Source organism: Takifugu flavidus, chromosome 21 (assembly GCF_003711565.1).
Source record: "Takifugu flavidus isolate HTHZ2018 chromosome 21, ASM371156v2, whole genome shotgun sequence".
NCBI lineage: Eukaryota > Metazoa > Chordata > Actinopteri > Tetraodontiformes > Tetraodontidae > Takifugu > Takifugu flavidus.
This window is the reverse complement of record NC_079540.1, coordinates 3,808,763-3,821,226: the sequence shown is the minus strand read 5'-3', so window position 1 is coordinate 3,821,226 and position 12,464 is coordinate 3,808,763. Positions and strand designations below refer to the sequence as shown.

The window sequence follows — 12,464 nt, the reverse complement described above, 5'->3', positions numbered from 1 at the left end:
AGGTAGGTCACCTCGTTTTCCCCTTTTTTTCTTCATCTACGCAGCCGTATTTTGCGGAGATCCTGGAATACCAGCCCAGGGAAGAAGAGAAGACAGGGGATTCACCTACCTTTCCTCTGTCTCCTTCTTCTGCTACCCTCCTTACATCCTTGTGGGCTCCACCAGGAGGTATTGCCAATATGATGGCACCTGGAGTGGCACACAACCATCTTGTATAGGTATAAGATTTTGGTTTCCTCCACTTTGGTTATATCATGTCTGTAGAAAATGATGCCAACTGTTGAAATGTAATTAAGTGCTAGTCAGACTTCAAAATCACCTTGTGCAGATTTCATGATAACCGATAACCAGTCGACCTCGGCAACATTTGTCAGAAGTATATGACCCAGCCCACAAACAGACACAACGCCCTCTCGCAAAAAGTCATAAAACAATATGGATGTAACGCGTGAATTGTGAGATCCTCTTTTATGGATCTAGTTGTAAAGATGAGGGATGGGCTGTATTTTACACAGGCTCAAAATGTCAGCTGGATAATAATGGATCCTGAATGTGATAATGTCAGTAAAAAAATTTTAGAGACAGAATGCTTATTTTAGCTCATGTTACATCGGTCACATTAAACATTAAATGTAAACCAGAGCTCCATGCTAAAGCGATTGCTCCCAGCCCTGCGTGCCTAGAGTCACTATATTATACCAGACCTTTGTGTATTAGTAGTGCTCCACAAAGAATCTGTATAATTAGGCTACAACTTCAACACGTCACTTTTAGAGAACAGCTTTCCATTCTTGCAGATCCAACTCACACCTCCTGTGGAGACCCTGGCGCTCCTCTCTTCGGAAATCAAAACAACACTCAAGGCTACCAGGTATGAACGCGTGGCAACATATTAAATGAATTCCACTCAAAATTGCACACAATGCCTTGAGCTTTGTGCCAAATTGGATTTGAGCCTTAAAGTACGCTATTCATGTGTGCACAATGCAATGTGGCTTTCATTTCTTGCTTCTTTTAAATATCTAAAAAATGCACATAAGTTCCCAACCTGTTGCATTAAAGCATCTTTTGATTGCATTTACCATTCCTTTTTTTGTTACACCACGATAGCCAACCTAAAATGAATATTTATTTGATTTATTCATAATATGTAAACTATGTTTATTTCCAAGCACATATGTCCTCACCTATTGACGCATGTCCTGCAACAGGTCAGCAGCACCGTGTTCTTCAGCTGCAGAAAGGGCTACTTACTGCAGGGTTCCATTTCACGCACATGTATGCCAAATCTCACCTGGAGTGGTTTCCAGCCCGAGTGCATTGGTAAGTCAACAGTCACTTTTGTATCGCGGCAGCGTGTTTTTCAAACATACCCTTCGGCAAAAGGTTTGGCATCAGCGTTGACATACAGTCCTGTTTGATCCCTTACACCCACCTATGGTTTTTTTTTTTTATTATTAAAACTTTTGCTCCTCCACTGTGATGTTCCTCCTTCTTATCTGGCACTTTTTCTGATCCCTCTACATATCAGCAACTCCCCTCTCTGGCTTTTTACCGTGCTCTCTTTAATCTGCCCCCCTCCCCCTCCCTCTTGCTTTCTTCCTCCAGCCCACCACTGCAGCCAGCCAGAGCTACCAGCCCAGTCTGATGTGCGAGCCATTGAACTGCCTTCCCTTGGCTACACGCTCATCTATACGTGTCAGCCTGGCTTCTATTTGGCTGGAGGATCAGAGCACAGGACCTGCCGGTCTGATGGAAGCTGGACGGGGAAGCCCCCTCTGTGTGCAGGTACCACCCTGGTTGCATTCCACCCAAATGGGAACATGTCAAATTGGTTCCTGCCTTTACAATTAGTCCAGCATGACTCATGTGGATTTGATGTAAATGAGGGATTAAAGTAATGGTGATAATTATTATTTAAGCACACATGCCCGGGCAGGGTGGATCCGCCATCATGCGCAGACAGACTTTACAACCATAACAAGGTGTGAAAACCTTGCTTAGACCGCTGAATTCCATCGATTATGTGAGCAGAAGAACCTCTTATAAACGGGGCCTCGCAGACAAATGGTGTGCAATTAAGACACCTCCCTCAAGTGCTGGTCTAATATACATGTAGGGAAATAATGGTCATTGGCCCATAATTATCCAGGACAGATGAATTCTAATGAGTTAAATACAAAGACTTCAGAGAAAGGGGCATTCCAAGTGATGTATTCCATGCTAAGCCGTCACTGATGTATTGAAGGTTGTTAAGGCTGCTCTATCAGGAGCAGAAAGACAACTAGCCTTAGCACAAACAGAATTCTAACAACCCCGGTGGGTGCAGTGATGGAAGGCCAGCTCAACACTGGCAGCTAATAAGTGTGTGTGTATGTGTGTGTGCCTGTGCCATTCGTGTATTCAAGTTTGAGCTAATAAAGCACCTTCAGTATTGCTGTTTGTTTGCAGCAGGGCGTAAAGCTCCTGAACGCCCCGCACGTGCAGTAAAGCATTATTAAAGTGTTTCCCCTGAAACAGAGAAAGATTCTTAGGAAGCGTGAGTCAAGTCCTGTCACACACAGCCTTTAACCTGGCCACGGGGGTTATTAGTCATGGTGCTGAGCAGGAAGAGCTGGTAATGACATCCGCCCACGGCAGTTACCTTCCAGCTGCGCGTTACCAGAGAATCCTGGCTCTTATTTGCACTTCTTGAAGGATGAGATCAGGTTAGATATAATAACTCTGACACAGCCTCTATTTTTTCACCTCCAGCTGATAATCGGCCGAGTGGTAAAAGTCCAGTGGGGACGGTGCAGGAGCCACCCTCCAAATTACCAGGTGAGAAGACACTTTTATCCTATTGTCTCAAAGTATTTTATGAATTCAGAGAGATTAAAAGGCCCTTTCGTCCGCCTCGCATCAAGTGAGATTAAAGATTTAGTTTGGTTTTTAGTTTTCTCTGCCAACATTAGGAGATTTAACACACAAGACTGCGATGCCAGTTGGCCACAGTGGCATCATGATTCCTTGATAGGACATTATACCGTTGACCCCTTTGTGAGAAGTCACCTTAACTTTTACCAGGCTAATGTAGCTCCAGTACAGTGGATTTCCACTGACTCCAAGGACTCGACGCGCCTGCTCTTTAATCGTGGGAGGGGGGGATCATTATCTGGTGATCTGCTTACTGTGTGCTAAACCTCAGACACACCCTAAAATGATTAATTAATTGATAAAGCACAACCGTGGTGGAGGACTTGTGATGCTGTTGAACCAACAAACCTGGGCTTAAACACCCCAACAAAAACTGGGGCTGTGCCCGACTAAAAAAGGGGCTCTGATCGTTTATACCAGCCAGGCGTCCTCTGCTTTGAATCCAAATGAACACATTTATCACAGAATAAATCCCCTCATCTTTAATTCTCAACAGCTCGCCCAAAACCCTGTTATCTGATTTCCCTGATTGTCGCCTCTGCTCGGCCCAGTGAATCCACCTGGCGGGAGCTCTTTGTCGTCAACAAAGGCGTGCCTTCAATTGTCTCTTTCGTCTCGCTTTCCCTTTTCAGTCCCAGCCGGCGTGTTCGCGAAGAACTCTCTCTGGAGGGGGTCCTATGAGTATCTGGGGAAGAAACAGCCAGCTATGCTCAACATCACTGCCTTTGAGCCCTTCAGCAACCGTGTTAACGGCACCCTCATCGACCACAGCGGAGTGGAGCTCAAACTGGCCGGTTGGTACACTGAATAAAGACAGCCCCCCTCTTTACAGTGTAGTAAATATACTACTGCTATAAATGACCACACTGTCCACGGTGCCTATTGATCGTTATCGTTGTGTCAGAATTTACGTTGCATTGCTGTGGAATAATAAAATCGTGCTTGAAATACCCTGAAGAGAAGGTTTGTCCAGTGCAATTTAGCAGATACTCAATTTTACACCCATTTTGTTACATATTTTACATAAAGTTGTGAGCTTTCTTCTTTGTAGGCTGTTTCAGTTGAAAAATGCTGATATGTTAACCAATTTGCGGGGCCCAACAGTGCCAGATGCAGTATATTATCCACGATAAAACCAATAAAGAAACAGTCTGAAGCTCCTCATTGTATTTACTTAGAGGTTAGATTATTTTTACATATTTGACATCACAGGGTAGAAGGTATTAAATCACAAGGTTTGCTCGTACCCTTGAACCACAGATGCCATTACTGTGCAAATTTGTTCTGAGTGCTATTCCAAAATATCGAGAGAACTTTTGCTTGTCCTCAGGCACATACAAGAGGGAGGAGGCCCAGCTGCTGCTGCAGGTCCACCAGATCAGAGGCCCTGTGGAGATTTTTGTCAACAAGTTCAAAATAGACAACTGGGCCCTGGATGGACATGTAAGTGCAAGGACCCGGGTCGGGCTGGAGAAACCCCGCATCACGCACGGACGCTCAACTCTTGACTTGTGAAATATGCACCAGCACACGCTAACCTTGTCACTCTGGGGAGATGGAAGGCCCACCAAGAGTTTTCTCTTTAATTAAAATGTCAGTTAAATCATTGCCGGTTAATCAGTGCTTGACAGCCATACCCCCCTACCCCCTCCAATCCTCCTCCCTACTCATATTCCCCAACCCCGGGCACCTCTTATGCACATGCACTTTCCACATAATGAAAAAAAACAAAAAAACAACACAGTATATCTCTGCGCATGGTTCCGCGAGCATGTTTGGCCTCGCGAGTGGTTGTGTAGCCGCTCGTCGCGGAAGGTGAAATATTCCTCATGTGGCACCGGTGTGAGTGGCATTGTGTTTGTGCTGCTGAGCGGAAAAGCATCATATTAAATGTCAGCCATAAGAGCGCCTCTCAGCTCCTATGACATGATATTTCATTTTCTCCCTGCACCGGCTGCTGACACTTTGATGATACGCTCTTTTGTAAACCCCAGATATGACACATAAAGTGTCTCTCTTCCATTTCTTTCTCCCTAGGTGTCCTACATCTCTTCATCCAACTCCTTTGTGTACCAGGGATTTGTCAGAGGGAAAGGCTTTGGCCAATTCGGTCTCCAGAGACTTGGTGAGTGCGCTGGCCACTTAGTCAGTTAAAAGACTGTGAGCAAGCGGGCCCCCTGGGAAAGAAGTGTTATTTTTATATATATTTGAAATCTCTATCAGACAAAGGCTCCATGTATCGTTGAAGTGTGGGCTGCCTTTTTGGCGTCTCTGCACATAGCGTCTCTGTCATAATAATCCAGGACATTTTTATTTAAGTCGCTGGATGCAACCTTGACCGGTCAATGAAGAGATGGAGGTAGTTCGTGAACACAGTAAGCAAGAAACATTCATCCACCCAACAGTAGAAGACAGGAATCCTTGATTGTCCTGGATGGTGGCAAGTCAGGTGGTGATGCAGTCGCCCTATTGGGCGGCTGTGACCTACAAAGACAAGACCTAATATCAGCTTCCTGCGATACTGAAGCGGTTGCAGCAGGGATTCTTTTCTTTCCCGCTCAACTTTTTGTTCTTTTTTTCATCGATGGTGCCTTAAGGCTAACCCTGGTAATCAATTAACCATTGCACCAGGTTGTGCTCTCAAAGAGCCCCAATCAGGATCAATGTCCAGCAAAAAAGACCCTGATGAAAGTCCCCATCTATTCTGAGTTCCAGAGATCACAATGCCAGACCTGGTTGGCAAATTATTGATACCCTCTAAATATGTGATAAAAATGAATTGCGAAGGTTTGCAGCTGCTCTAAAATAAGTTATAATGGCTGAATGGTGTGTGAAGGACACAGATGAAGCACGATGAAAGGACAGCTCTTTATGAAATCAGAACGAAATGGGTAGCAGGTGGGGGCACGTTCCAAATCTCCTCTCCCAACTCTTGCTCAACTCGGAGATGGAGGGACAGCAGCACGGGGGTGTCGGCACACACCATCATTGCATAGTAGGGGCGTGATCGGCAAGCTTCTAATTAAATTCCTTTTTGCTTGCCATCCATCCATCCATCGTTGGAAGGGTTTTTTGGGGCAGTTTGTGTGCAAACAGGTGGACTTCCACCTTTGCATTCCCTGACACACCCCCTCATGAACTCCGGAGACGATCCAATACAACTCAATTGTGTCAGACTCTGATGGCACTAATTAAGATGCATTTTTGGGATAATGAACTTTGACGCCCCCTAGGCTAGAACATCAAAATATCTGTTATCTTCTTTGCTTCGCAGAGATTTATGGCCAATCCCAATTCCTGTCTGTAATTCTTATCTTACCGCTTTGCACAAAGACTTTAAATAAAATGGAGGAGTTGATCAATTCTCCACGATATAGCAAAGCACAGACACAAAAAGAAGAAAAAAAGCAGAATGAATAAAGCACCAATATTGATTTTTGCAGTGACAACACATGTTTTTCCAGCCTTAAACTATAACCAGAACCACGGCAACTATCTCTGTTGACAACGCTATGTTGACTGGGACTTAGACTGAGCGGTTAGAGACAACATTTGATGACGTGGCGGTCGTCCCCTTTCATAGGGAAAAGTTTTCATTCATTTCCTCCGTTTTGAGGGACCAGGGGTTGACAAAGTGGGAGGGGTGAAAAGGAGAATTGGGTTTCAGCCTTAGACTACATGAGGCTTCTTTCAAAATGGACGGTGGATGTTTGAGACCTGAAACCCGAATAGACAAGCTAACTGTGCATTGATCTCCATGTCAAACTACTTTTTTTACACAGGAAAAAGTATTTGGATGTGGAGCATAAAACTGAGATCATGCTGTCCCCTTCAGCCTCAGAAGAGATCCTTTCATCTGTTTATCTCAATCAATGAATGAGTAGTTTGTGAACTGTTGATTTTAACTCTCTTTTTGTTTGTGTTGCTTATGCGGGACCACTTTTGTCTTTTACCCACAGAGAGTTTGGATCCTTTCAGAGACAACCAAGGCTACAACTTTGCATCCAACAGCAGTTCGGTGGCTGCAGCTATCCTAGTGCCTTTTATAGCCATGATCATCGCAGGCTTTGCTCTGTACCTCTATAAACACAGGTGAAGATCAACACCCTGCTCCCCCCACAGTGCCAGTCGCTTTCTCCTCCCATTGCAAAGCAAATTTCCGGGTTTCTGATGAGAATCTGCAGTGATTGCTCTTGAAAGATAAATTTGCATTACATTAAGTCGATATGAATGTCCTAAGTCAGCTGAGGTGTGACACGATGACCTCAAAATGAGATCATCATCTGTAATATAAAAGGTAACACTTGTCTTCCTGCACAGAAAACTCATTTGCACTCACCCACAGTCGGCTACCTTGACTTCTCCCAGTCAATAACGATGCTCCCATGAAATATTGACTGACTGATTGGATTGGATTTAAAGCTTTAAGCTAGAAAACCCCTGTTTGGCTGCTAATGATGCTTCTAATGGCTCGAGAGATCTGAATATCCTCGTGTCAGGTGTAGGTCCTTGCTTTTTTGTTTAAGGGTTGAATTTTTCATTTCCATTTTCAGTAATTCTCCTCATCTCCACCCCAACAATAGAAAACATTGTGTATTCTAGTGTGCCGGCCTGACTGTAGTGATTTAATGTTCTTTCAGAAGAAGACCCAAAGTCCCCTTCAATGGTTACGTGGGCCACGAGAACACTAATGGGCGCGCTACGTTCGAGAACCCCATGTACGACCGCAACATCCAGCCGACTGACATCATGGCCAGCGAGACAGAGTTCACAGTCAGCACAGTGTGCACGGCTGTATAGCGTCATTTCGTCCAGAGGTAAACCTTTCGAAAAAGTCACAATTTAAGATTTTAAATTCCAAGCATCCATTTTTGAAAGAAAAAAAACCCTCGCATCCTCCTTGACCAATCATGTGCTTATATTATTCTGCTGTTCGCGTTGATCTTTATCATTTATATGAATAGATTCCATTTGGTTTGTTTATACTTCATTTAAAGAAAGGTGTTGATGTTGATGAGAAGATTACCCAACTGCTTTTTCTCATCTCTCTGCTGGTGAATTTCTTACCTTTTATCTGCCGCAATTTGATTGTTGCTTATTTTCCTTTGCTGTTATTCGGCTTTAATCATCGGTTCGCCTGCTTTTCTGTTTCCTCCTGTTGTCCCCCTTTCAGTCCCTCCATCCATCTGTTCATCCTGGATCCAGCGAGGAGAGGAGCGGCTCGCCACAATCCTCCCCTGCCGGCCAATAGAGAGTGGCTCCAGTGGAGGGCGAGACGAAGAATTTCATCAGTCAGACACATTTAAGAACCACCTCCCGTCAAACCCGCCCATGCCCGCAGGAGTTCAGAAATGAGCCGCGTGGGGACGGTCGCGACGGACGCCACCACCGGGAACGCATTTTGTAGCTTTACGTGGTTTCTCACAGGAGCTGGGGAGACCCTTCTCGCCGCCCTCTGCCTCAGCCCAGAGGAGATTTCGCTGTAGCCAACACAGACGCGTGCGGATGTGAACTGACCAGCGTGAGTCACAGACAGTCCTGAACCATTTTGTTCCACCCTCCTGGTACCCCCCACGCCCGGCATTCTTCTCTTCTTTTCTGTGAGGCATCTGGAGCTGTGTTTTCTTCCTTCTCCCTAAACTGTCTGGTCCAGAAGCTGTGGATGGGTTCCACTTGAGGCCCCACAGCTCTGGCTGTAGGCCTGGAGTATTCACTTTGTTTTGAAGGCCGTGTCGTAGATCCAGATTCTTCTGCGTACTTTTTTTTTTTTCATGAAGCAGGGATGAAATCACACTTGCTGAGTCAGCTGTGTCCATAGCAGGGGTTAAAAGGTAGCTTTTGCTGCTGAAGAAAAAGAAAAAAAGAAGCACTTACCGGGGGAGAACTTTTGTGTAAATATAGAGTCAGAGAGCGAGCGTGACTGTGTGCCAGCTGCATCTGCAGTCCACCCAAAATACCTGTGGCCCAATTTCCCAAAGACTCCACCAACCACACGATAGACGATTTTGCTAAATAATTCACTGCATTTATTTCATTTCATCCTTTTCCACAATCTGCGGCTTGAACAGTCGGCTTCTCATTTCGTCGTCACTGACTGCGTTCAGGTGCGATCGGTTAACGCTACCCATTCGAAAGGGATCAGCGTCTTCGATGACAGTTGAGGGCCGAATATATGATATTTGGAGGAAGCATCGAAGGGAAATTCCAGCAGAGAACGAGAACGACGAGGTATACGGACCGCACACGAGCAGAACCGTTATCTCCAGAAAAGCCTCCCTAAAGTGTATAATTCTTTAATTTGGTCTCCAATTTCCAGCTTTGCTGGCATGGATACATTAACTGTATTTGGAAATGGCTTTTATTGCCAACTTCTGTACATGCTGTTAAACCCTTTAAAATCTACCTACAGTACAACGTTCCTCTCATAGGTCGAGGCCTTTTGAAACCAATCACTGTATTGTTCCTTCAGTCAGATTTACTTGAGGTTGGTAATTGTTTTACAGTGTTATTACTTTTAAAGCTCACACTTAGCTTAACCCTACAGATGGAATATTGCTCCTTGTCTGCGCAGGTCTTGAATTGATGGGAAAGGAAAGGATTGAATTACCCAGGAGATCTCGCAGGGAGAGGGAAGCCGTCGCTCTCACATTATCTCCAGGACACCGGTACTCAGTTCTCATTGGTTTGTGTGGCCGCGTGCATTTCATTTATTTTCCCACTGAAATCGCAGATAGCTCGGCGGTCGACAGCTCCGCGCGCTTTCCAGTGAGTTTCTGTTAAGGTCACTTTGAAGTTCTCCTCTCCGTGTTCTTTCTCCCCGTGAGAGCGATTAACGTCCACTGTGCAACTCGCTAGACTGGTAAAGAGTGAAGATAAGCCAAAGTGATCGGTTAGCAAGATAAGACACTCAGCTCCCTCAGGACAGTCGTTGCCTGATTGTTTCCATTAAGGAGGATTGGGAATTCAAAAATATCTTTAAGGGTCCATTTCCATCTTATTTTAACTTCCGCCAGTTCTCTATATGCACTTTACATTCATTATAGTGCCTTGGTACAATCTGAAGCAGATGCAGTGATTCATTTTCTTCTTTACTAAGTTTGGGCGAAGCTGGTTTAATCATGACAAATAGAAAATTAAACTTTCATGTTAGATTAACGACCCACAACCATACATTTGCTGCAGATTCAGGTCCGTCTGGATCTGCTTCTTGAAAGCTAGAACCACCCCGAAGGATCCATCAGGTCCTTTTATGACTTGATATGGTGTTTTGTGGGGTCAAGAGGAGGCATGACAGTGTCACTCTTTGAGCTCTTCTGCGGGTCAGAGGTTGTCCAGCGTTTGGCTCCATGTTGTTTTTAGCCTTCAACAGGCGACACGTCCGCTCCCTTACTTGTCTTTGTTCTGTTTTTACAGCAGTACTTTGAGAACGCCCCCTTTTCCCTACAAATAAGCTGTTCCAAGCCGCAGATTGCCATCACTAGTGAATTGCATTTTACTTTAAAACATGCACTTGTACATATAGAGTATGATTTGTCTCTAATATAAACCAACATCAGCAGTACAGCTGTTGGGAGACGGTACCCTGTTTTGTAACCAAAGAGTCCCAAAATTCAGTCAAATTTTAGAAATATTACCAAGGTGAATAGTTGAACTTAGTTTTTCAAGTTTCTCACTTTTTTTTCTGTACATCTTGAAACCCAGAAACTTTTCCCAGAAAGTTCAGTCCTAAGAAAGATCTCCGAGTTCTGGATGTCAATGTGTCATATCAGTTTGAAACGAGTCTTTCCTGCGAGCAGCCCAGCACTTCCTGCTACTTTTAGCTCACTTTAAGACAGAAACTCTGCTCATTCTCGCTTCATTTTTGTTATCAGCCAGGCACAGTCGTCCTCCTGGTCACCATCACTTCCGTAGTGAAGCACACCCACAGTCGCGATCTTTGACTTCTGACTCGAACGGAAGCGTCGGGATTCTTTTCTGTGACAAGAGCTCTCATTTTTAAGCACAGGCTTTAATAAAACAGCCAGGCAATCCATCTGCGCTCCATCCTCCTCCTCACATTTCACTTATTCCATTAAAAACTGCCTTCATTTCAACATTTCTGGCCGAGGTTTCAAGAGCGATCCTGAAACTGAGCATCGCAGTTATAACAGTTATATAAAAAAGAAAGGAAAAAAAAGAATGTATTTCAATTCACTGGGTGCATCTGAATTTAAACCTTCTGTGTTTTAATGGCTGTAAACTTAAAAACGCTCCTCCGTTTGTGTGCAATAATGAAATTGTGCCGCCACAGTGTTTCATCCCTCGGAAACAAAACAGAATGTCCAACTTATCAAGAGACCACTACAGCAAAATATGAAGAGAGAGCTGCTTTTATGACCGCAGACTTTTTATTCTGATTGTCACGGCTACAAGTGAAATGTCCCTGTTGGTTTTTTGTTTGTTTGTTTGTTTGTTTTATATATATTTTTCACAGGAGCCCTGTAGAACTCTCCGCCGCTAAATGGGACTCAAACTCATATCATAGCGCCTGATCAGCATCAGTGTGACCCTTGAACGCCTCAACAAAACAAGATCCAGTGTCTTGCTGTGCGCCCAAAGGGTCCCGCGTTACGAAAAAAAAACAAACAAAAAAAACTGGACTTCAGCAGCTTGTTGTGTAACTGTGGTGGGAAAGAGTCTATGATAAAAGTGTTCATAAATTTAAAAAAACAACAACAAAAAAACCCTTTTTGTACAGAGATATATTTTTATGAAAATACATTTGTATTATAAAAAGAAAAATGGATTGACATATATGTAAATGTTTTTCTTTTTCATTATTGTAGTACAAATGCTAGTTGGGAGTATATGAAAAATCTCTATACATAAATATATAAATATATACAAAGAAAAATAGAAACAGCCTTTTGTATATGTAAAAAAGATTGTACATACAAATTTACATACATAATGTACATATGTAAGACCCACCATGGCTTGTCTGCAATATCTAAAATGTATTTTATCCGTCTGTATATGATGCTTTGCATTGTGTCTAAGCTTATTCTACTTTCTTGAACTTGAAACTTATTTTGAAGGTTTTGGAATAAAATATAAAACCTACTTATTGTTTTCTTTGCTGTTTATTTGTGGCTTGAAGAGTTCTGCTTCAGTTTGAGAGTCACTTGACCTCTTGTGGGACATGCTAACCCATATTGGCACAAAAACAAGAGCCAGTTGGATTTTTTTTAAAAAGGTCCCAATTGTTTAAATGCAATCGTTAACTATAGAGCCAATCAGGTGGGTTTTCTCTCCTCAATGCATTCTGGGAGAATGACATAAGCAGTTTTGTCCGAGGTCGGAAGGAGACTTGGTTCCGATTCGGTGAACCAATACTGCAGGTCGATGAAGCTATCGAATGAAGCCCAGAACACAACTGAATTGCATCAGAATGTTCATTTTCTGGAATTATGTTGTACAATTATATGAAAATATTCTGGATTTTTTTTCAGGTCATCTTTTACTCATGAGGCAGATGAGGTTGGGTGGTCGTAAAAGATGGAGGTTCC

General features: G+C 43.7%; 1 protein-coding gene across 2 annotated transcripts in view; it reads left to right on the top strand.

Moving 5' to 3' along the window:
• Positions 1 to 12,018, top strand: part of csmd2 (CUB and Sushi multiple domains 2) — a 150,998-nt gene extending 138,980 nt beyond the window's left edge. Inside the window, exons 62-73 of one of the 2 annotated variants that reach the window (XR_008947899.1) lie at positions 45 to 218; positions 798 to 871; positions 1,212 to 1,323; positions 1,609 to 1,788; positions 2,755 to 2,820; positions 3,549 to 3,710; positions 4,247 to 4,359; positions 4,954 to 5,041; positions 6,876 to 7,008; positions 7,557 to 7,733; positions 7,914 to 7,970; positions 8,090 to 12,018. Coding sequence is in view for 1 of the 2 variants with exons in the window: in XM_057020343.1 (XP_056876323.1) it covers positions 45 to 218; positions 798 to 871; positions 1,212 to 1,323; positions 1,609 to 1,788; positions 2,755 to 2,820; positions 3,549 to 3,710; positions 4,247 to 4,359; positions 4,954 to 5,041; positions 6,876 to 7,008; positions 7,557 to 7,716 (1,262 nt within the window). In the remaining variant the exon portion in view is untranslated. The remainder of the gene's footprint in view (positions 1 to 44; positions 219 to 797; positions 872 to 1,211; positions 1,324 to 1,608; positions 1,789 to 2,754; positions 2,821 to 3,548; positions 3,711 to 4,246; positions 4,360 to 4,953; positions 5,042 to 6,875; positions 7,009 to 7,556; positions 7,734 to 7,913; positions 7,971 to 8,089) is intronic. The other variant, XM_057020343.1, reaches the window with a different exon arrangement.
• The last annotated feature ends 446 nt before the right edge of the window (positions 12,019 to 12,464 follow it).